Source organism: Nelusetta ayraudi, unplaced genomic scaffold (assembly GCF_046127955.1).
Source record: "Nelusetta ayraudi isolate G7.1 ecotype Tasmania unplaced genomic scaffold, CSIRO-AGI_Nayr_v1 ptg000172l, whole genome shotgun sequence".
NCBI classification, from domain to species: domain Eukaryota; kingdom Metazoa; phylum Chordata; class Actinopteri; order Tetraodontiformes; family Monacanthidae; genus Nelusetta; species Nelusetta ayraudi.
Window position 1 is genome coordinate 42501 of NW_027466221.1, and position 18632 is coordinate 61132.

At 46.0% G+C, this 18632-nt stretch overlaps 2 protein-coding genes across 4 annotated transcripts in view; both read right to left on the reverse strand.

Annotated features, from left to right (window-relative positions):
* The window catches only part of kif19 (kinesin family member 19), a 25764-nt gene extending 23259 nt beyond the window's left edge, over positions 1-2505 (reverse strand). For both annotated transcript variants that reach the window (XM_076014708.1, XM_076014707.1), the window contains exons 1-2: positions 2136-2505; positions 821-901 (exon numbers count right to left, since the gene is read on the reverse strand). In XM_076014708.1, coding sequence (XP_075870823.1) covers positions 821-901; positions 2136-2174 — 120 coding nt within the window. In that variant the 5' untranslated portion in view covers positions 2175-2505. The remainder of the gene's footprint in view (positions 1-820; positions 902-2135) is intronic.
* A 1593-nt stretch (positions 2506-4098) lies between these two features.
* Positions 4099-18632, reverse strand: part of ttyh2 (tweety family member 2) — a 43512-nt gene continuing 28978 nt past the window's right edge. Inside the window, exons 6-15 of one of the 2 annotated variants that reach the window (XM_076014709.1) lie at positions 15552-15624; positions 11986-12055; positions 11832-11887; positions 10081-10173; positions 9867-9959; positions 9041-9183; positions 7645-7839; positions 7440-7518; positions 6130-6156; positions 4099-4815 (exon numbers count right to left, since the gene is read on the reverse strand). In XM_076014709.1, coding sequence (XP_075870824.1) covers positions 4735-4815; positions 6130-6156; positions 7440-7518; positions 7645-7839; positions 9041-9183; positions 9867-9959; positions 10081-10173; positions 11832-11887; positions 11986-12055; positions 15552-15624 — 910 coding nt within the window. In that variant the 3' untranslated portion in view covers positions 4099-4734. The remainder of the gene's footprint in view (positions 4816-6129; positions 6157-7439; positions 7519-7644; positions 7840-9040; positions 9184-9866; positions 9960-10080; positions 10174-11831; positions 11888-11985; positions 12056-15551; positions 15625-18632) is intronic. The other variant, XM_076014710.1, reaches the window with a different exon arrangement.

The following is an 18632-nucleotide window of genomic DNA, read 5'->3' on the forward strand; positions in this document are numbered from 1 at the left end:
TTACTATAAATTTGTACACAAAGCCATCCGGGCCAATATGAATTTATAGCTCAAGCGCAGAATATTGTAGTATTGAAACATTGGTGGAATACACGGCAACTTGTAAACTTCACTGTGTCTCTCTGCTGTCAGTGAAGTCCCCAGAAAGAAATTCCATCCTTTTCTTTTCCTGCTGCTCCACTTTTCACAAAGGGTGTGCTGAAACACACACCACTGGAAATCACTCTTTTGTGACATCAAAAAGGGTGCAAATACCTCTCTGAGGTTAATGGCCACACCCCCAACAAGGTATTGGCGCTGCCCAATGAGATGTCCAACAAAGAATCAGTGTTAAAAGCAACATAAAACCCCCCAACGTTTCAGCAGGAGGCTGTAAACAAAATATTTAATATGATATTTTCTGGACACCTAGAGATATTACAGCTGGATAAAGTCAGAAATCAAAGTAATTCCGTGTGCAAATGTCTGACACTGACAGCCAATGTCAGGCTTCCACCCTGGAGGACCTTTCAGCTGATTCAGGCACGTTTGGCCTCAGACACACAGGCACTGATTCATCCAGCTTTCAGCTCAGAAAAAAATAAACCTGACATTTGAGCTTCACCCCGCTGATTGTTTTAGAGAGTCGCTGCCTGTCCAGAGGTCACTGCAGACACTTTATCTGGCAACTTCGAGAGTGGAAAACGCTGATCCCCATCACTCAGCGTCAGCGTGCAAACAGGAAGTGCACAGCAAGGTAAACAGGCCTCCATATCCAGAGCACACAAACACAAGGTGTGTGTGTGTGTGTGTGTGTGTGTGGGTGGGGGGGTTAGCTCACCTGGTCATCCACTCGGTGAGCCACGATCGTCGCCGCCTCCTCCTGCTCGGCATCGCTGAGGGGTCGGATTCTCAAGGCGACCTGCAGCAAACACAACATTAAGTGGTCGGGCGTCACAATGATGGAGCCACGACACAGTTATATAGTAAAACCACCTCTGAGAGGATCATCGCCCAGAGTTTAATGACAGTTTAGGGTGGCAGTTTGAATTCCAGGAGCGACAAAAAACAACAACAATAATAATACACTAATGATAATAATAATAACAACAACAACAACAATAATAATAATAATCATAATAATAATAATTGAACATGCTCTCTGTCAGTGATCTGCAAAGTACATTACACAGGTTTGAAAGGTGAGAGCCCACACGACCGACACGATGACTTTAATTATTCAGGTACAGTGTGCAAAGCACGGTGACGGTCGAAGCTGCACAGTCAACAAACTGCTGCAAATATTCAACACAAGATTGTTCACCAATATTATATATATTACTATACATATTCAGTGTTTTGTTTTACTCATTAAGTCATTACTTGGTATTGGTTATTGTTGTTATTGAACCTAGTCGAGGGAGTTGTAGCTGTATTGTACAGCATACAACAGCAACACCGTGATGGCTTGAATTCACATACTGACTCTCAAGAGGGCAAAGAATGCGTTAGAAAGAAACAAAACAAAGCAGAAAAACAATATAGTCTACCATTAATACTAATTTTAGGTTACATCATCAAATGGACTTAACACTGATTATGGAGTCATGACCGCAACTCTCAGAATGCTTTCGAGAAACGAGGCAACACGCCAGGAGCCTGTTTATCTTGGGCGACCGCACGTCCTCTTTGTCCTCCATTTGGGTCCAAAACTTTCTGGACCTAATTTTTTTCTTTTCTTTTTATAAAATTCCTTAAATAGCAGACCATAAGTTTGTGGCATTTGAGAACCTAAGATTTCATACAAAGGTTGTTTAGTCTTGCAAAAACCACGTCCAACGATAAGCAAGTTGAGATTGAGAAGCATTATTTATCTTCATGTTGTTTATGTGATTGAAATTAAGCTTTGACTTGAGACTTGAGAGAGATATTCATTTTTTTTTTTTTTAAACAAGGATGATTGAGAAATCAGTTGTGTAGATCATTTTGATATCAGAATTCTCAAAGCACACCGATAAGTGATGCTTTAATCAAATCTATCGTTTATAATTTGATACTTTGAGTATCTGCAGTATTTTTTTGCAGTATCTTCTAAGAAGCCAGGCATAGTGGGTCCTCACTGTGGCTTTTCAGAACATGCTACTCAGGTGACTCACAGTCAGCTGCTGGTCCTTGGACTCCGCCGTGTCCTTCATGGTCCTTTAATGCCGGTCAATCCCGAGAGCCGCTGCCGGGACTAGGGACCATCCTCCGCGCAGTGCCGCCCACCGGACGGCGGCCGACCGACCGACCGACCGACCGACCTGGAACTCTGCTGCTGGACGTCAGTTCGTCCGAGTTTCCGCTCCGGTCCGAAAAGCCTTTCCTTCCACCACGGTGGCGGGAGGAGTTGCTCCGTTCCAGAGATTGAGACCCGAGCGGCTGGAGCAGCAGCAGCAGCAGCAGCCCACCTGCTTAAAGTCACTTCTTCCCTCGTTTCTTTTCTTACTCCTCCTCCTCCTCCTCCTCCTCACCTGTTCCTCTCTTCTCCTTTTCTCTTCTCATTCGCTCGCTACGGTCTTGTCTTCGAGTGCGCGCGCGCGCGACTGCGATTCTTTAGGTTTTCTACGTGCGCGTCCACGTCGTCGTCGTCCCCAGGGAGACCCGGCCGGCGGCGCGCACAGGTGGCGGTGGTAAAGGTGGCTGCGCTACACGTCACCAAGCTAGCGGTTGTTAATTAGCTAAGCGCGACTGTTAAGTAACTTCCGTTCCTACTTCCGCTGTCTGTCACGTCTTTCGTTTGAGACGTTGAAATAAAAATAAATACACAAAAAAACACCGCCATCGGGATCAAAAGCGGGAGCAGCGAGCTGCTACTTGGTTGAAAAATGACCCTGCTAAAGACCCGCTCCGTTTGCGCTTTAGCCGAATAATGCAAACACATTTCGAGAAAACGGAGTCGCCACGAGCGGTGTTCCTGGCCGCGTGACGCACCAACAGCCACAGCGGAGAACAGTTTCCCACCTGCTGCCTTTAGAAACCCCGCAACCTGATAGGCTATAATCTTGGAAATTAAGAATTGTATCGTATTCCGACAAAATTCTATATCCATGATAGCCGAACTATGACGTAATTCTACCCGTTATGTAAACGAATCTAAACCACATTTGGAGTCACGAAATCGCTTAAACATTTTAATAAATTACTGCTGAAATTGTACTGACGTTATGTAAATAAATCAGCCCCACTTGTTTTCGTATTTGTCTTAAGTATGTTTGTGCACTAATCTAACATGATGAAATCCAACACGGTACTATTTCTAATTTGTGTTCTACCATTTTAAAAGTAGGGTACACCTGTTAGGTGTGTGGGGGGGGGAAATCACATAAAATTAACTTATTTTTTCTTTTTTAATAATAAGTAATTCTCGCATAAGATAAAACAGAGCTGTATTTGTTAACAGCTGTATTTGTTTTAAAAATGCAACTGCACATATTACGCTCGGAAACTTTGACTCTGTATTATACTGCCATCTGCTGACACAATTAAGATGAGGTTTTTATCAATTTAGACAAAAATATTGGTTTCGGAGGTGGATGTACAGGCGTTCATCTACGGGCAAAAAACAAACAATGTTTTCTTTTTCGAAAAAACATTTACGGCTTTAATAAATTATAGCTTTACTTAGGCATCTAGTTTTTTTTTCTTTTTTTCTTAAAGGGTCGGATGGTACCTATATCAATGAATAAATAGATATCAAATTAACAGGAAGTTACTTGCATTGACTCAGAAAGACTTTGCAGAAAGACAAGCTGTACTAAAACTCATTTATTCAACTCACATTAAGACCCCAAACTCCAGGGTCACACAAAGAAATTACATTTGAAATATGGTTAATAAACAAAAGATTTATCAAGTTACAACCCCAATAGAAAAAAAAAGTTAGTTAATCTAGAGATGAACTGCTCTGATGGTGTGAGTTGATGAAAACAACGTGAACAGTCCTAATTGTGGTTAGAGCAGCACAGCTTCCAGAGTAGTGAAAAAAACTAGATGATATGAATAAGTTGACATAAAAAAATACAAAAAGTGAAGTCATGTGACACTGTCACACAAACCTATAAAACATATTTTTCTTAAAAAAAAAAATGGCACGTAAAGGAAATAAACCACTTGAGAAACAAGCAACAGCCTCTTATAGTACAACATATACAGAGACGCCTTTCACTCCAGGTAGTTTTGTCTCAGCAGGTTTGGAAACATAAAGCTGCACTTCACTTTCAGGCGTGTCCACGTGTACAAAGAAAAATAAATTATCGCTCAACAATACTTCCCGCCCTCTGCTGCCTCTGAGCCTTCAGTAATATCATGCATGGAGCACAACACATTGAAAATAATAGAAATTATTATCTATTCAGAGACGGGAAGGGAATAGAAGCTGTCAGGGACATATTTCTGAACAAGGACGAAAAAAAAAAAAATCATTTTTCAATTTCCATTCTAACAATAGGGTGAGTATGAGACTCTGCCGCAGCGTCATAAAAAAGAAAACACTGTCAGCACTGTCAATCAGCTACAGATCTCCAGAAAATCACTCAATTAGGTTTAAAATCAGTTTTTTTTTTTCCTTTTAAATTAAAAGCACACGTTAGTTCCGGCAGCTCTTGTTCTCCTAAACATCAAGATGATTCATGGCTGAGTGCAGTGATGAGGACAGAGGGGTCAGAAGGAGCACGCACTCAGCCGCTGTCTCCGTCTTCCAGCAGAGTCAGGAGTCTACGCCTGGAAGTCGTTCCCAAACTGTCTTCTCTGCTCCTCGGTCATGGACAGGTAGGTGGCCCTCATGGTGGGGGAGTACTGGAGCACACAGGGCAAACACACAGAGGGGTTCATGAGCAGCAGTCACGCACATGATTCATACGTCAGATTGTTACAAGTGAAAAGGGAGAAAATGTCGCAGGGAGGGATTGAAGTGAAGGGAAAGTTCACACCTCAGAGTTAAAGGTGACTCTTTTAAAGTCTGAAGATGAAACGGCTCGGACTCACACTCACACACAGCCGGAGCTTATTTACATCCTGACTGAGACTGTCTGCCCAGGTGCAGTTCAAGATGGAAAAGTGAGCGAAGAGTTTGATGTCGCTATGGCAGAGACACCGCTGGGCTACTTTTAACTGAAGAAGAACTAAAGTTTAAAAGCTGAAGCAGGAAAAACTTTTGTTTACTTAACCTGGAAAACAGTAGCAGAAATTTTCATTCTACTCAGTAAACGGTGCACGTCTAAGCTGATTAGATATTTTTCATTATTTATTTGTGTCCCTCCATATAAATTGTTCCTTTTTTTGCAACTCCAGCATGAAATTTCAGCAAGACTTTAATATTTTCCGTCCAAAGTTACATTATACATATAATGTAAAAACATATAGTTTGAAATCCAGGGACTTAAAATGTGTCTCCAGCTGCATTCTGCCTTCAGTACTTCTGCACACATCTTGTGTGGATGAGTTTCAGACAGAAGGACACGTGATGCTGCAGGACTGTAGACTAAGGGCGCCTCAATGTATTTCACTGTCTGTTGCCCTGGAAACTTTTGTGACTGCAGTGCATCGGAGCGGGCAGACAGCCGACATAAAGACGCTGCAACCTTTTGGAGTCACTGTCAATCCTGCAGGTGCTGATTTTTCTGATCTACAATGAGGTTTTCTGCAACAGTAATTCCATACGAAACCTACCTCAGGTTGAACTTGTCACAAAGAAATTAACGTGATTTATTTTAATTCAATTTAAAGCCGTCAACACTCTGAACTGGCAAAACTGAAACAAGCTGCATATTTCTGCATTGCAGACTTACGTGAGTGACATCTATAGAAATATATATTCACGGTAGAGTTGCATGCACAAAGGGAGGTGAACTGTGAAAAATCCGGATGTCTACAGTACTACCAGATAAACACCAGGGGGAGACAAGCCCTCAGGAACTCAAAGTTTCTGGAAGGTTGTGAGTTAAAAACCATGCCAGGCAGGAGCACTGCACAGGAACCAACATAAACAGCACATAGAGTGGTTTAGAGGAGAGGTAAAATAAAAACAAACAAACGGATAAATAAACAGATGAGATGCAACAAAAGGGGAAGAGAGGGAGAAAATCCTGATGAAAAGTTGCAAGGACTTACTCGGTTTCTATAGTGCTGAGAGTATATCTCCAAAAGTAGATTTAAAGCAAAAGAATTAAAAATTAAAGATACACAGAGAAATAAACAAACAACCATAAGACAAACAAACAAACAAAATCAAAGAATGCTGTTAGCTGCCGACTGCTGCACAAACATAGCCATGAGAGAGAATTGAATTGAACACACTTCACACTGGCGTTAATCAAAAAAGAATCACAAGGCAAGAGGCAATCACATTTTCTCCACTTCAAACAGGAATTATGGGCAGCGTGTAAAGAACTACAACGACTGGCATCAGAGAAAAAAACAAAACAAAATGTCTGTGGATAACGAGCAGGGAAAGTCTAGTTGTTGTTGACTGTAGCGCCCCCTTTGGACAAAAGCCATGATTAAATACAAATCCTGCCAGATTTTTCTTCGGTTGCACATGCAAATGTCGTAATTGACTTTTATTGTTCAGCCGGATGAGTTACGACACGCCAGTGTCAAACCTCGGCAGACGTTGGCACGTTAAGAACTAGACTCAGTTGGTTCCGTGTTTTATTTTATCAGGCTAATGCCACAAACATTCCAGAGTTATGTTTCTTTTTCACATAAAAAAAAAGCTGAAATGTGGCTCGGATCGATATGGCTATGGCCGAAAAACAGCTGCGAGTCTACAGTACACCGCTTGGCCTCCAGGGTTTCACACCTAAAAAATAGCAGTCGGCTCATTAAGGGTCAGAAAAAAATTAGGATGGTAACTCCGTTTCACAAACACTGGACAGTTGTCACATCGTTGCGAATGTAAATTCTGTCCAGCCAATCAGAGACAGAGAGAAACCAGCAGAATCCATTTACCCGCTGCTCCTCATCACACGCAGCTTTCTTACCATGAAAATTTAATCTCAACATGTTTCTATATTTATCTCCATGGTCCACAGTGACAGGAGACAAGGGTCCCAGCAGGGGGCGAGTAGGGAGGAGGGGTTGAGGGCCTGATACAGATATTAGTCAATGAAGAAGAAAAAGCTTCAGCGTCAACACAGGGCAGCTTCATGGAGTTTAGCCTGGAGGAAGCTGCAGGGGTTCTGTTCACCATGAAATATTAACCACATTACTTCTCCTCTCCTGGCTCCGGCACCGTGACTCGGGCCAGGTGGAGCTCACACAGGGTCAAGCGAGTGGAGACACGGTGTCAAAGGGCTTATCGCGGGAAAAACACGCCGCCTGTACGCTCATCAAATATGGCCAGAACGACTGGAATGTGTCGGTTAGCTTAGCGAAGAGTGACATCACAGGAAGGAGTCGACCCCTGGGACCAAACTCACCGACGGGGGAGGAGAGCCTCGTCCAATCAGAGGCACGTTCTCGTAGCGCGGAGTTCCCCCAAACAGAGCTGCCTGGTTCCTGGGGAAGAACACACACACGCACACACACACGCACACACACACACATACACACACACGCAGAGCTCAGAAGCTGCAGACTGATTGCAAACAGCGGCAATGTGGACGATGTGTTCACTTGACATACATGTACTCGGACATGGGGGCGGTGTTGGAGACGGCAGGGGGCGGAGCCGGCGGCTGCAGGCTGTTCTGGCTGCCCAGGCTGCTGCTGTAGCTGCAGAAGCTGTGCATGTTGGTGAGGTTGGGGTTCTGGGAGCCTATCCGCCGGGCCCGCGGGTTGAAGGGATCCTCCTCATCAATGTCATCGTAGTCCTGTTCCCTGCAAGGAGGAGCGGGGCCAGAGGGGGGCGGAGACACAGTCAGCAAATCAGCATCCAGGGATCTGACGGCTGTAAATTTGAAAACTACAGCAGGGACTCAGAATCTTCAGGTCGTGTCACAAAACATTTCAAACCAGGAGGAACATTTTCTAAATCAAAGAAGGTGATTGGAGCAACAATCACCTTCTTTGATAATAACACCTTCATCATAATAACGCTGACCAATCAGAAGCTGGTTATTTTTTCCAGGAAGAAAAGCCTCTGGGCGCCTTTTCTTCGTCCATCCCTTCGTGTGACAATAACATTTGGCTTTGTTCTCTTCTTCTTCTTGAAAGATCCAATGTGTAATATTTGGAGATTTTGAGAGGAAAGATTGCTCACCCTCCCTCTCCTGCGTTTGCCAGTGAACTACAGTGGCCTGCGCACACAAAACTGGTTACCTTGTCCATCTTCTTCTTTGTTCGTTTACTGGAGCGTTCACCCTTAATACAAAACGCATTGTCAGGCAGCTGGATTGTCCACAACAGGCTTCCTTAGAAATATGGTGGTGCAAGATGGAGCCTTGACCTATATATATATATTCTTATGTCTTATATAAGAACTGTGCTATGGGTCGGAAAACCAAATGACTTTTATTGTACTGCGAGTATACACTTTTATTAATGTATTTACGGGCAGTATATTAAGCTTTTACCAATATAAAAATCATAAATCAGGCCAAATTGTACACACTGGACCTTTAAAGCAACTTTGAGGTTTCCTGGTTTGGTCACTTCTGAACAGAAGGTGCCTTTTTCTTTGTGCAGCTGCAGTGTTGTCAGCGGGAGGTGGACACACCGGATGAGTAAAATGTCAGAGGTGAAATCTGAAGCAAAACGGATGCTGGAACATGACGAGCTGCCGGCTCATTTTCTTTGCGACGTTTCATCCGATGCTGCAGACTTCCCTCCTCGGTGCAGCTGCAAGCAGAGACTTCTCTGCTGTGGTGTTTTCTCAGAGGCTCTAACTGCTGAGATGCAGCCGCTGATTAAAGGGGATTGGCAGGAAAAGAAAAGAAAAAAGCCGGCCCAGAAAACAGGCCCTGGCACGAGGATGAGAAACCTGCACACGTCTATAAATAACCCGGCGCCACTCTGGCATTTTTTTTCCCCCAAAACAATTGCTGAAAGCAGGACGGGAGAAAGGAGGGCGCTCACTCACCTGCAGGCGATCTGTCTCCAGGCCCGGGGGATGGCACACAGCATGACGGTGAAGGCACAGGCTGCCAGGCAGGAGAAGAGGCAGAGGTAGAGCACGCCCTCCACGCCGTCATAGCACACACCCACCATGGCGTCCAGGTAGTCCTGCAGAGGTCACGCACAGGTTGTGAGTCAGAGGCCCGGGGAGTGTTAAAGAAAAGCAGCATGAGCACTGCAAATATTTTACTTTAAAAAAAAGAAAAAAAAGAAAAAGCAAAACACAAAAAAATAGAACATACAGAGTAAAAGGCAGTACATTTAATACATTTCCAACTTTCATGTAATAAGACTGTGGTCAAAGATATTAAACGTTCAGGGGAACAGAGCACAAAGTTCATGTGTTGGTGCTGCTGATGTTTGCTCAGCATGCAAACACACATCCATGCCAACAACTCCTCATTATTATCACACTGGCAAATCAGAAGGCTTTTTCCTTCTGATTTGCCAGTTCAACAACAACAATTAAACAGTAAAAAGGCCATCTGGTCCTCAGTGCAGTCAGAGAGCAGATGGACATGTAAACAAAGGTTCAAATGAGAAATATTTTGGTACTGTGTGATTTTAATCTGCTGCTGCTATTGGAGTCAAAGTCATCAAACATAACAGATGACGTCAAACAAAAGGGATGAGCCAAAAAAAAAAACTTGCTTCCTGTACACATGCAAACTGTAAAGTGGAATTTTCCATTTTGTCTGTGTACAGAAAAGTCAAACCACATGAAAAGAACCGTGTGTGTGTGTGTGTGTGTGTGAGTGAGTGAGTGAGGCCCTGCCCTCCTCTGGACCAACCTTATTGAGCCCTCTACAGTCCAGCAGGGCCGTCAGCTGGTGCAAACTGGCCTCTGAGGAGTTGAGCAGGTGCTGGATACCCAGGAGGTCCCTCTGAGGAGGAGGAAGATGAGGAGGAGGAGGTGCAATGTCACCATGGGAGGTCCAGGAAAGGCCAAACTGGAGCTCAGGGGAGTCCCAGCTCAGTGTCTAAGTGTCTCCGTGTGTGTGATACCTCGGCTGTGGGGAAGAGCGGCACAGCAAACTGCAGCAGGCCCTGGATCTGGATCTGCATGGTGGTCAGGGACCTCTGGAAGATGGTCAGCGGCTGCAGAGTGGAGAGCAGTGGGTGTTTTCTTCATTTCAGAGTAACACAACAGAAGCAGTGCAGACCGCTGAGACTGCGCGCACACTGCAGTGCGTCTGCTGGAGATGTCTGCCTCCTCACAGGATGTGCTGTTGTAGCAAGTGGGCGGGGCTAGGAGGCTATACCAAATATACCAATACTTGGTATATTTAGTATATCATATACCAAACATAAGTATAATAATAATAGGGAAGAAACATTGCAATTTCAATCGGGTCTTCGCCCTGCGATGACCTGCTCCGCTCCAGAGCTGGTCTTATCGCCGGGGCTCGGTCCCGAAAAATCACTGTAGGTTGTTTTCTTCAACAACAGGGGGCAGAACAAGCCTCCAGTGACTGTTCTCAGTTTTTAATTCAGCCCCTTCTTTCTCCAGTTCACATTCAAGCAGAAAGACAAATTAATGAATCCGTCAAAAGAGAAAAATGAGCCGCTCGAATAACAGCACCATGGAAAAGTAAAATAAAAAGAAACTGAAAAAGGATCCGATCAATTATGTCCACAAATATAGCTGCCTCATCATTGATCTGATTTTTTTTGTTCTTCCGCCTCTGGCAGCACGACAACCATGACTAAACTCCTCTGGCCTGATCAGATGTGCGTCTCTATTATAGCACATCTCTTCGGAGACTGAATAAAGTAGGACGGCGAAAAATGGATGGAGGAGGAGGACGCGAGAAGAATGAAAAGAAAGAAATATGTTTGGGGAAAAAAATGGGCTGAGGCTCCTAAAATGTGTAGGAGACACTGGGAGACTTTTTGTGTTCAGAAAAATGCCTCCTTCCGATCGGTGTTGGTGAAAAATAAAAGTGAGCATTACAGGAGCTGTGCCCCCCCCCCCCCCCCGAGGGTGGAGGAGGAAACAGGCAGAGGCTGGAACAAGAGGGCGCCGTTGAGCTGCAGGCTGGGAAGACTTCAGAGGCTGACAGGAGGTTTGTACGTCTGCCAAGCAGTGTGGATTGTAGTTTCTGGCAGCCTGGACGTGACCCTTGACCCTGCCGGGTTCTTCTGCGTGGTAGCGAGGAGAGCCGATTCGTCCTCTCCTCTCTTCTCTTCTCCTCTCCTCGGGGGCGTGTCCACGGGAGCAGGTATAATAAGATTGCAGCTCCAGCGAGCCGCAGCTCCAGGAAATCAGCTTTGGGAAGTAAGTTGTGAAGAAAAGCGCCTGCACGCCAAAAAACACTGGCATCAGATCACTGCTTCTTCTGGGTGCAGCTCTGGTGTATCTGGAGCCGTTTGGCTGGATGGATGCGAGAGTGTGATGGAGGAACGCAGGTGACACCAGCTGCTGGAGATGTAATAGTTATTTCCAGTGTTCACTCCATCCATTTTTCATATTTTACACATTTTAACGCGTTTATGTTGATGTTTCGTCCCAGAAACAGAATCTCCAAAAACTCTCTGGTCATCCAGAGAGGGTGGAGCTAACACCTGGGGGTGTGGCCACTGACAGCAGAAGAAGTCAAGAAGGAACTTTTCTCAGACGGAGACGACCAACAGTTGGCTGATAAAACCCCAAGAGGGATTTTTTAGCGGCCTTCAGATCAGTTAGAACAACCTTGAAATATGTTAGAACGACCTCGACCTAGTCAGTAAACATTCATCAGCTGGGTGTCTCCTACCTGCTGGTAGGGGTTGGACAGAGTCTGGTTGCAGTAGAGATAGTAGTGGACAATATCTGGGCAGGAGTAGAGAGAAATAAATGGATTTATTCATTCTGAATGTATTTTCAATTTGAGTTACATCCGAGTGTTGATGTGGGTGACAGGAACTGACCGGTGCCGACCAGGCCCTTGGTTTGGCTCAGCAGGAACTTGTCAGGAGAAACACAGAAATCACTGGTGCCCTGAGAAGAGGAAAGAAGCAGACGTGAGAAAGAAGCAAGTGTTTCTTTCAGGGAGCAGGTTGGAACAGCTGAGGGGAAGCAACTGCTGCTATTAAGCAGAGCTGAGAAACAACTCAGACAATCCCCCTTTATTTTTCTTTTATCGCAACAGGGGACAATTAAGATGTTCTCTGACTGGTCTAGACAGGAAAACTCCTCCACTCTGTCACTCTGAGTCACTTTAGCACCGACACGCAGCGCTAACAAGAAACCCGCCTCTGCAAAACAGCAGCGGCGGCAGTGAGGAGCCTGGCGCTGCCCTGCACTCTGCTGTCTGAATGTTAAACATCCTCAGGACAAAAACGCTGCTGCTGCTGCATGTGTGTGTGTGTGTGTGTGTGGCTGACCATCCTCAGACAGGGTCAGACTAATGAACCTCTGCGAATGCAGAACTCATACAGACTAGCTCATATTAAAAAAAAAAAGAGAGAGATAAGATGTTTCTTAAGCTCTTAAAAAGGGAAAAATTTCCCGTCACCTGCGATCCGGGATTAAGAGTTGTGAGAAAGTTTATTCATTCAATCTGCTGTAACTGATTAGCAGCTGCTGTGCAACATGATGCCGCAGCATCAACTTCAGCATCAGTGCCAACACTAACACCAACACCAGCACCAGCATTAGTATCAGCACCATCACCACCAGAAGCATCAGTATGAGCACCAGCACCTGCACCAGAATCATCACCAGCAGCATCAGTACCAACACCAGCACTAGCACCATCACCATCACCAGCACCATCACCATCACCATCACCATCACCATCACCAGCACCAGTACCAGTACCAGTACCAGTACCAGCACCAGCACCAGCATTCAGATTTGCTGTTTGTCTGGATTTGGTGTTGTGTCGTTGTGTGACATTGCCGGGAGCAGCAGCAGCAACAGCAGCAACAGCAGCAGGAGCAGCAGCAGCAGCAGCAGCAGCAGCAGCAGCAGCGTCGGTGGTCAGAGTTGCCTACAGGTGAGAGCAGCTGTTTGTTGTGGCTGTGACTGTAACTGAGGAGCTGCTGGACCTTTGCTGCAGTCTGCTGCCTCTGAAAGCTCCCGAGCTGCACATCAAGCCAATGAAGTGCAACGACTCTGCCAAATAAATCAGACTGCAACTTTTATTATGCTTCCCGACTCACAATATGTACAGTTTTTTCATTTGGAGTAAAAGAGGCGGGTTGAAAATCACGACCTCAGCTTCTGTGCTCCTTCAAAATGTGTCGAGTGAAAGTTGAGGCGGCGGCCAAACGGCATCATGCAAATGCGTGAAAATGTATAATTCATCACACACACACACACACACACACGCACGCACACACACACACACACACACACTGATTTACACGTGCACAAAGGAAGCGCTCAGAGGGCCCGCCTCCCGCACATCAGAATGTATTTGAAAGGACGCACGCACGCACACACACAAACACACACACACACACACACACACACACACACACACACACACACACACACAAACACAGAGGGGGGAGAGCGAGGAGAGTTTGTGAGACGGTTCACTTCACCGCCGCCCTCCACTCGGCCCGCAGCAATTACCAGCCGCCGTCTGAGCCGCGCTGACGTTCGGCTCTCCGACGGGAAAAAGTCAGAGTGGACGAGTAGGAGGAGCCAGTCGGGGCGGGGTCAAAGTCAGCACACGGACATAATGTCGGTAAATGCCATGATTCTGACGCACACACACACACACACACACACACACACACACACAGACCGAGAGGAGGAAATGTCAGAAACATGAACAGGTTTGAGTTTTCCTGAGGACGGTGTCAGCAAGAGGAAAGTAGAGTTACTGATAATTGAGAGTACAAATGGTAAAATAAATTGAATAAAATATAATTAAAATTAAAATGTCAAATACATTAAAAACAATTTACAATCCAAATGAAAAATGATTTAATTAAAATTTAAAAAATATTTTTTAATCTATTTCAAATGAAAAGAAATAAAAAAATTAAATGCAAAAACATATTTTTTTCTTCCTATTCATGCCAAGAGAAATGACCCATTTTCATATTGGTGACGCCTTTTCATTGTAACCTCCCTGCTAGTCACACCCACATGACCACCTTTATACAAACCCAGCGTTCTGCAGCACAGCAGCAGAACCTTTAACGTGTGTTTGTTCGTTCAACGGCTACATGCTGAGCGTGTCTGCTATGAAAAAACGATGCTCTTCCGTGCAGAATCTCTCTCTCAAAATAAAACCTAACCCGCGGATGGAGATGGAGTTGGAGATGGAGATGGAGATGGAAGGCAAACGACGTTTTGCAACAGATCGCAGCGATCTCGTGCTGCTCTGCCTGCTTCCCCCACAGCTCATTATCTCGGAGTCGGATTCACACGTGCCAACAATCGGCTGCTGCCTCGAGTCAAAACACAACACGGCCGACAACAAACCTGAGTGAAAAACAGGCCACGGAGCCCGAGGCAGGTGAGTGGAGCAGCGAGGCTCAGCACGCTGATCCTCTCGCTTTCGCATTTCAATCTAATTCTCAGCCTCCTGGGCCAATTCTCTCTTTCGCTCTTTGTGTGTGTGTGTGTTTGGGTGTATGTGTGTGTGTGTGTGTGTGTGTGTGTGTGTGTGTGTGTGTGTGTGTGTGTGTGTGTGTGTGTGAACATCCACCTACTCAGCAGGACGGGCTCTAAATACGATAGCCGCTGTTCTTCTATAGGCTCGACTTCCTCAGCCTTGTAAAATAACGCTGACAGCGCCTGGATTATCTTCTCCTCCGCTGGCACTGTTTTTCAGGGTGCCGTGTCTTCTGACGGCCGGATCAGAGGAGCGTGCGAGGAGACGCGGGCGGGGACGGGGAGAGGACGCTGGCGAGTTGTCGCATTGAACTGCACTTGAACCAAAAGCTCATTTTTCATGCAAGGGCGCGTCACGCGTGGAGATAGAGGAGCTGATTTGGCTGCTCGGGCACAGAACTGAGGCCACGGCGTAGAAACTGGGGATTTAACCTTATGCACCACAAGGGAATGTTTATCAAATGTGTTGTCTGGGATGGAGGAGCCACGCATGCAGGAGGAGGTCTGTTTCAAGACAAAGTGATTGGATCATCACCAGTGAGAGGAGTATTGGTTGTTCAACTAAAATAATCCAGAAGTAAAGCAGAAATATAGTTTCTACGGAGAAAAAGAGCCTTTACATTTTGTGTAGTTGTGAAAAAACGGCAGCAGCAGCAGTGGCAGCAGCAGCAGTGGCAGCAGCAGCAGTGGCAGCAGCATCCACGCAAGGCTCTTCATCGCTCGTGAAACTCGCTGTCACTTCCTGTCCTGCCTCTTTGGTCTCCCGTGCTTGTGAATGCTAACGTGCTGGAGTAGCTGGCCGCCTTGCTCAGAGCTACAAGGGCGCTCGCTGACTGGTTATGTAACCAGTGCAGTGGCCGACTGAACGGGCTTCTGACTGGAGTTTGGCCTGACGGACCAGTGAAGTGAAGCCACTCACCACGGCGGCGGCCAGGTCGGCCCCCAGAGAGGTCCAGCTGAGGACCAGCGTCAGAACTCCAAACACCATCATCCTGCAAAACAGAAAACGCACAAACCTTCATTAGTAGCAGAAATGATAGTGATCATCACCCAGCATGAGGTAATGGCAGTATAGTAATAATAATAATAATTCAGTTATATCATATCATAAATAACATTTATTGCATTAAACTCTGCAACTGGAATATGTATTTTCTGTAGTGAACATCATGTAGCCTTTAACAAATATATTAATATTGATGTGACTTGATTGACAAAGTGAATTCTGTCCAATCAGAAGGTTCCTAACACACCACCTGACTGACTCTGGGAGTCAGGTGGTGTTTCTCTGTGGGTCTACTTAACACACAGCAAAACTGGTTTGATACTGAAAAAAGTGAAGTAAGAGATCAGGAGGAGATCATGACGGCAATAAAAACACAACCAAACCATGTGACCAGGAGCCGCAGTCGACTTGACAGCGATTCAGGTCCTGAGTCACATGCAGCCTCCAAACCTTCCGCATTTCCACTGTGCAACATGTCCGTTGCTAATTTCCAATTTTTCAGCCATTCGCACAAAAAAAAAAGTCTGTCTGGCTGCCAAATGAGACGGCGTTCAGAGGACCGAGGGTGAAGAAGAGACGCTGAGAAAAATCAGCATGTCAATAGAAAGTGAAGGAGGCGAGAAGAGCAGCAGAGTTGAGAGGCTCCCAGCAGGATCGTGGCCAGGCTGAAAGCCTCTCACACACAGAGAGCAACTGTACACACCACTTATTGGCCTCCTGCAAACAGAAAGCACAGACTTCGCCTCCGACAGGAAGTGACATAATCCTCCCGGGTGATCTCACTGGCTCGTCATCAGACGACAGAGGTCAGAGGTCGCGTCTGCGGAGGTTCACCGCACTTCACAGCGCATCTGCTGCAGCTGGTTCTAGTTCACACGGCCGCCTCCCTCCGGAGGGGCTTCCCTGCAGCCAGGAAGACACCGGAACCAGCGGTGTTCCGGGGAATTCCCAGAGTGACATCACCGGGAGTCACAGCAACAGTGTGGGAACCCAGGAAGGAAGGAAAGAAGGTGATTCACCAGAAGATTGCGTGCAATAAAAAACAAAAGGTTATTACACATTCGGGGATGAATAAAAAGCCCCCATGGAGTCAGCTGGACAGTACCTCTTTTTGCCACCAGGGGTCTTTGCCCTGTGTGTTTAAACACACAGCTTTGTGAATAAGCTCCCTGTGATGTCACAAAGGGGCCCCTTGAGACTTTTTTTTTTAAATCTCCTTCCAAACTAGCGGGAGGTCTAACAGAGCATCAGCCTCAGGCTGCAAACACAGGGCTAATAAATACACTGCTGTCTCGATTTGCCGATGCAAATCAGGAGAAGACCGAAGTGGCCTTTTGGCAACGGTACCATGGCGGCGCGGTTTCACGCTTCTGGGATCTTTCTGAAACACACCTGCGCCACGTCTGGTGTGAAACTGCACACTGATGTTAATGAGCGCGTTCTGCTGCGGAGCGGGCTTTAATTAAGTCAACATATTTTTTATCCAATTCCTCCATGAATCATTGGAATATTTGATAGAATAATCGATTACCAAAATACTGGATAGCTGCAACCCTACTGGGGTTATTTGATGATTTGGACGATTCAAAACTCAGCCGGAGTCCATGGCCGAGTTTACTCTCGATGGTTGGAAACTTATTTTACTGCAACATCGGCTGTTTTTTCAACCTCCCTCTTCATGGTTTTGTTTTGGCTGGGAGTCTTGGAGCTCATTCGACCTCCCACCTCGAGCCCAGAATCAGACTTCTCCCGGCTTCCTCACAGTCGGAGAGCAGAAGTTCCTCCCGCTCGCCGGCACTGTGGTTTTAAACCACAGTGCCGTCTCTGCGTTCTCCAGGGAAACAACAACACAACGTTCCCTAGGAGCCTCGTGCGCACACATTTTCTGGCACGAGATCTGCGCCTCCACTGCTTGTTTACCTCCTCTCACAACATCTGTGTGTATGAGGAGTCCCATCCCCAGACTCGTCTCGGCCTGCGAAAGATCGATCTGAGGGATTACAGCAGGATCAAAAGAGGAAGAAATAAAAAAACGTGAAGCAACATCGCTCTTCTGCTTTCCTCTTCTGCTTTGGCCTCATTAGCTTGGATCTTTTCAGAGAAACACACACAGCTCGCAGCCACTAGGGGGCTCTGCTTTTGTTATTTCACTTCGGAATTAGCGTCCGATTTTTTTCCCACCATGCCGTCACCGTGAGGATAGTTACTGATGAAACCAGAGAGACCGAATCCAATAATAATCATAATAATCATATCCAATCCAATAGTTTGGATTTAAATGGAGCTTTTCTATCGGGTGGCCAAATTCATCTACACTATTGGTGGTGAAATACAGCCGCACTGACTGTAGGGGGCGGAGCTGGCAGTCAACAGCCCTTCCCACCACCAACCAAACCCTCACAGTCACAGTCACACACAAAGCAAAGTGGGCAGTAAAGTGTCCTGCCCGAGGACACGGAGGCAGGCGGTGGAACCTCCGACCGCCTCCTCGTGGTTGGCAGGTCATGTCGCTAACTGAACACGACTGCGCTGGCTGGCTGTTTCTGCTCCGGCGCACCGGAGGAGCGATCGGCTGAGTCGCAGGGAGACGAAGTGGCAGGAGCCAATGAGCAGGAAGGACGCGGCCAAGTCAAAGAGAATCAAATCGTCTGGAGGAGAATTTTTCTTTCTCAATACACAATGGAACCGTTACGTAATGATGAGGCTTAAAACCTTTTTCTTTTTTTTTTTATACTGATGTCAGTTATAAAGGAGGAGACCTTTAAAAAACAGCATAAAAAGACAAACAGGAGCTTTAAAGGGCTTTTGGGCTGCTTGTAATAATAACATCAACATCTCTGGTCCCTAATTTTAGCCTCTCGTAGAAAAAGGTGACAGGTACGAAAGTAAAGAAAATAAATTACTGCGGCTGGTTCAAGTAGTGAACAAACCGTAAAAGAAGCAGCAAAGCAGAGAGCCTTTTTAAACCTTCAAAAGGTCTGGAACAAAACATTT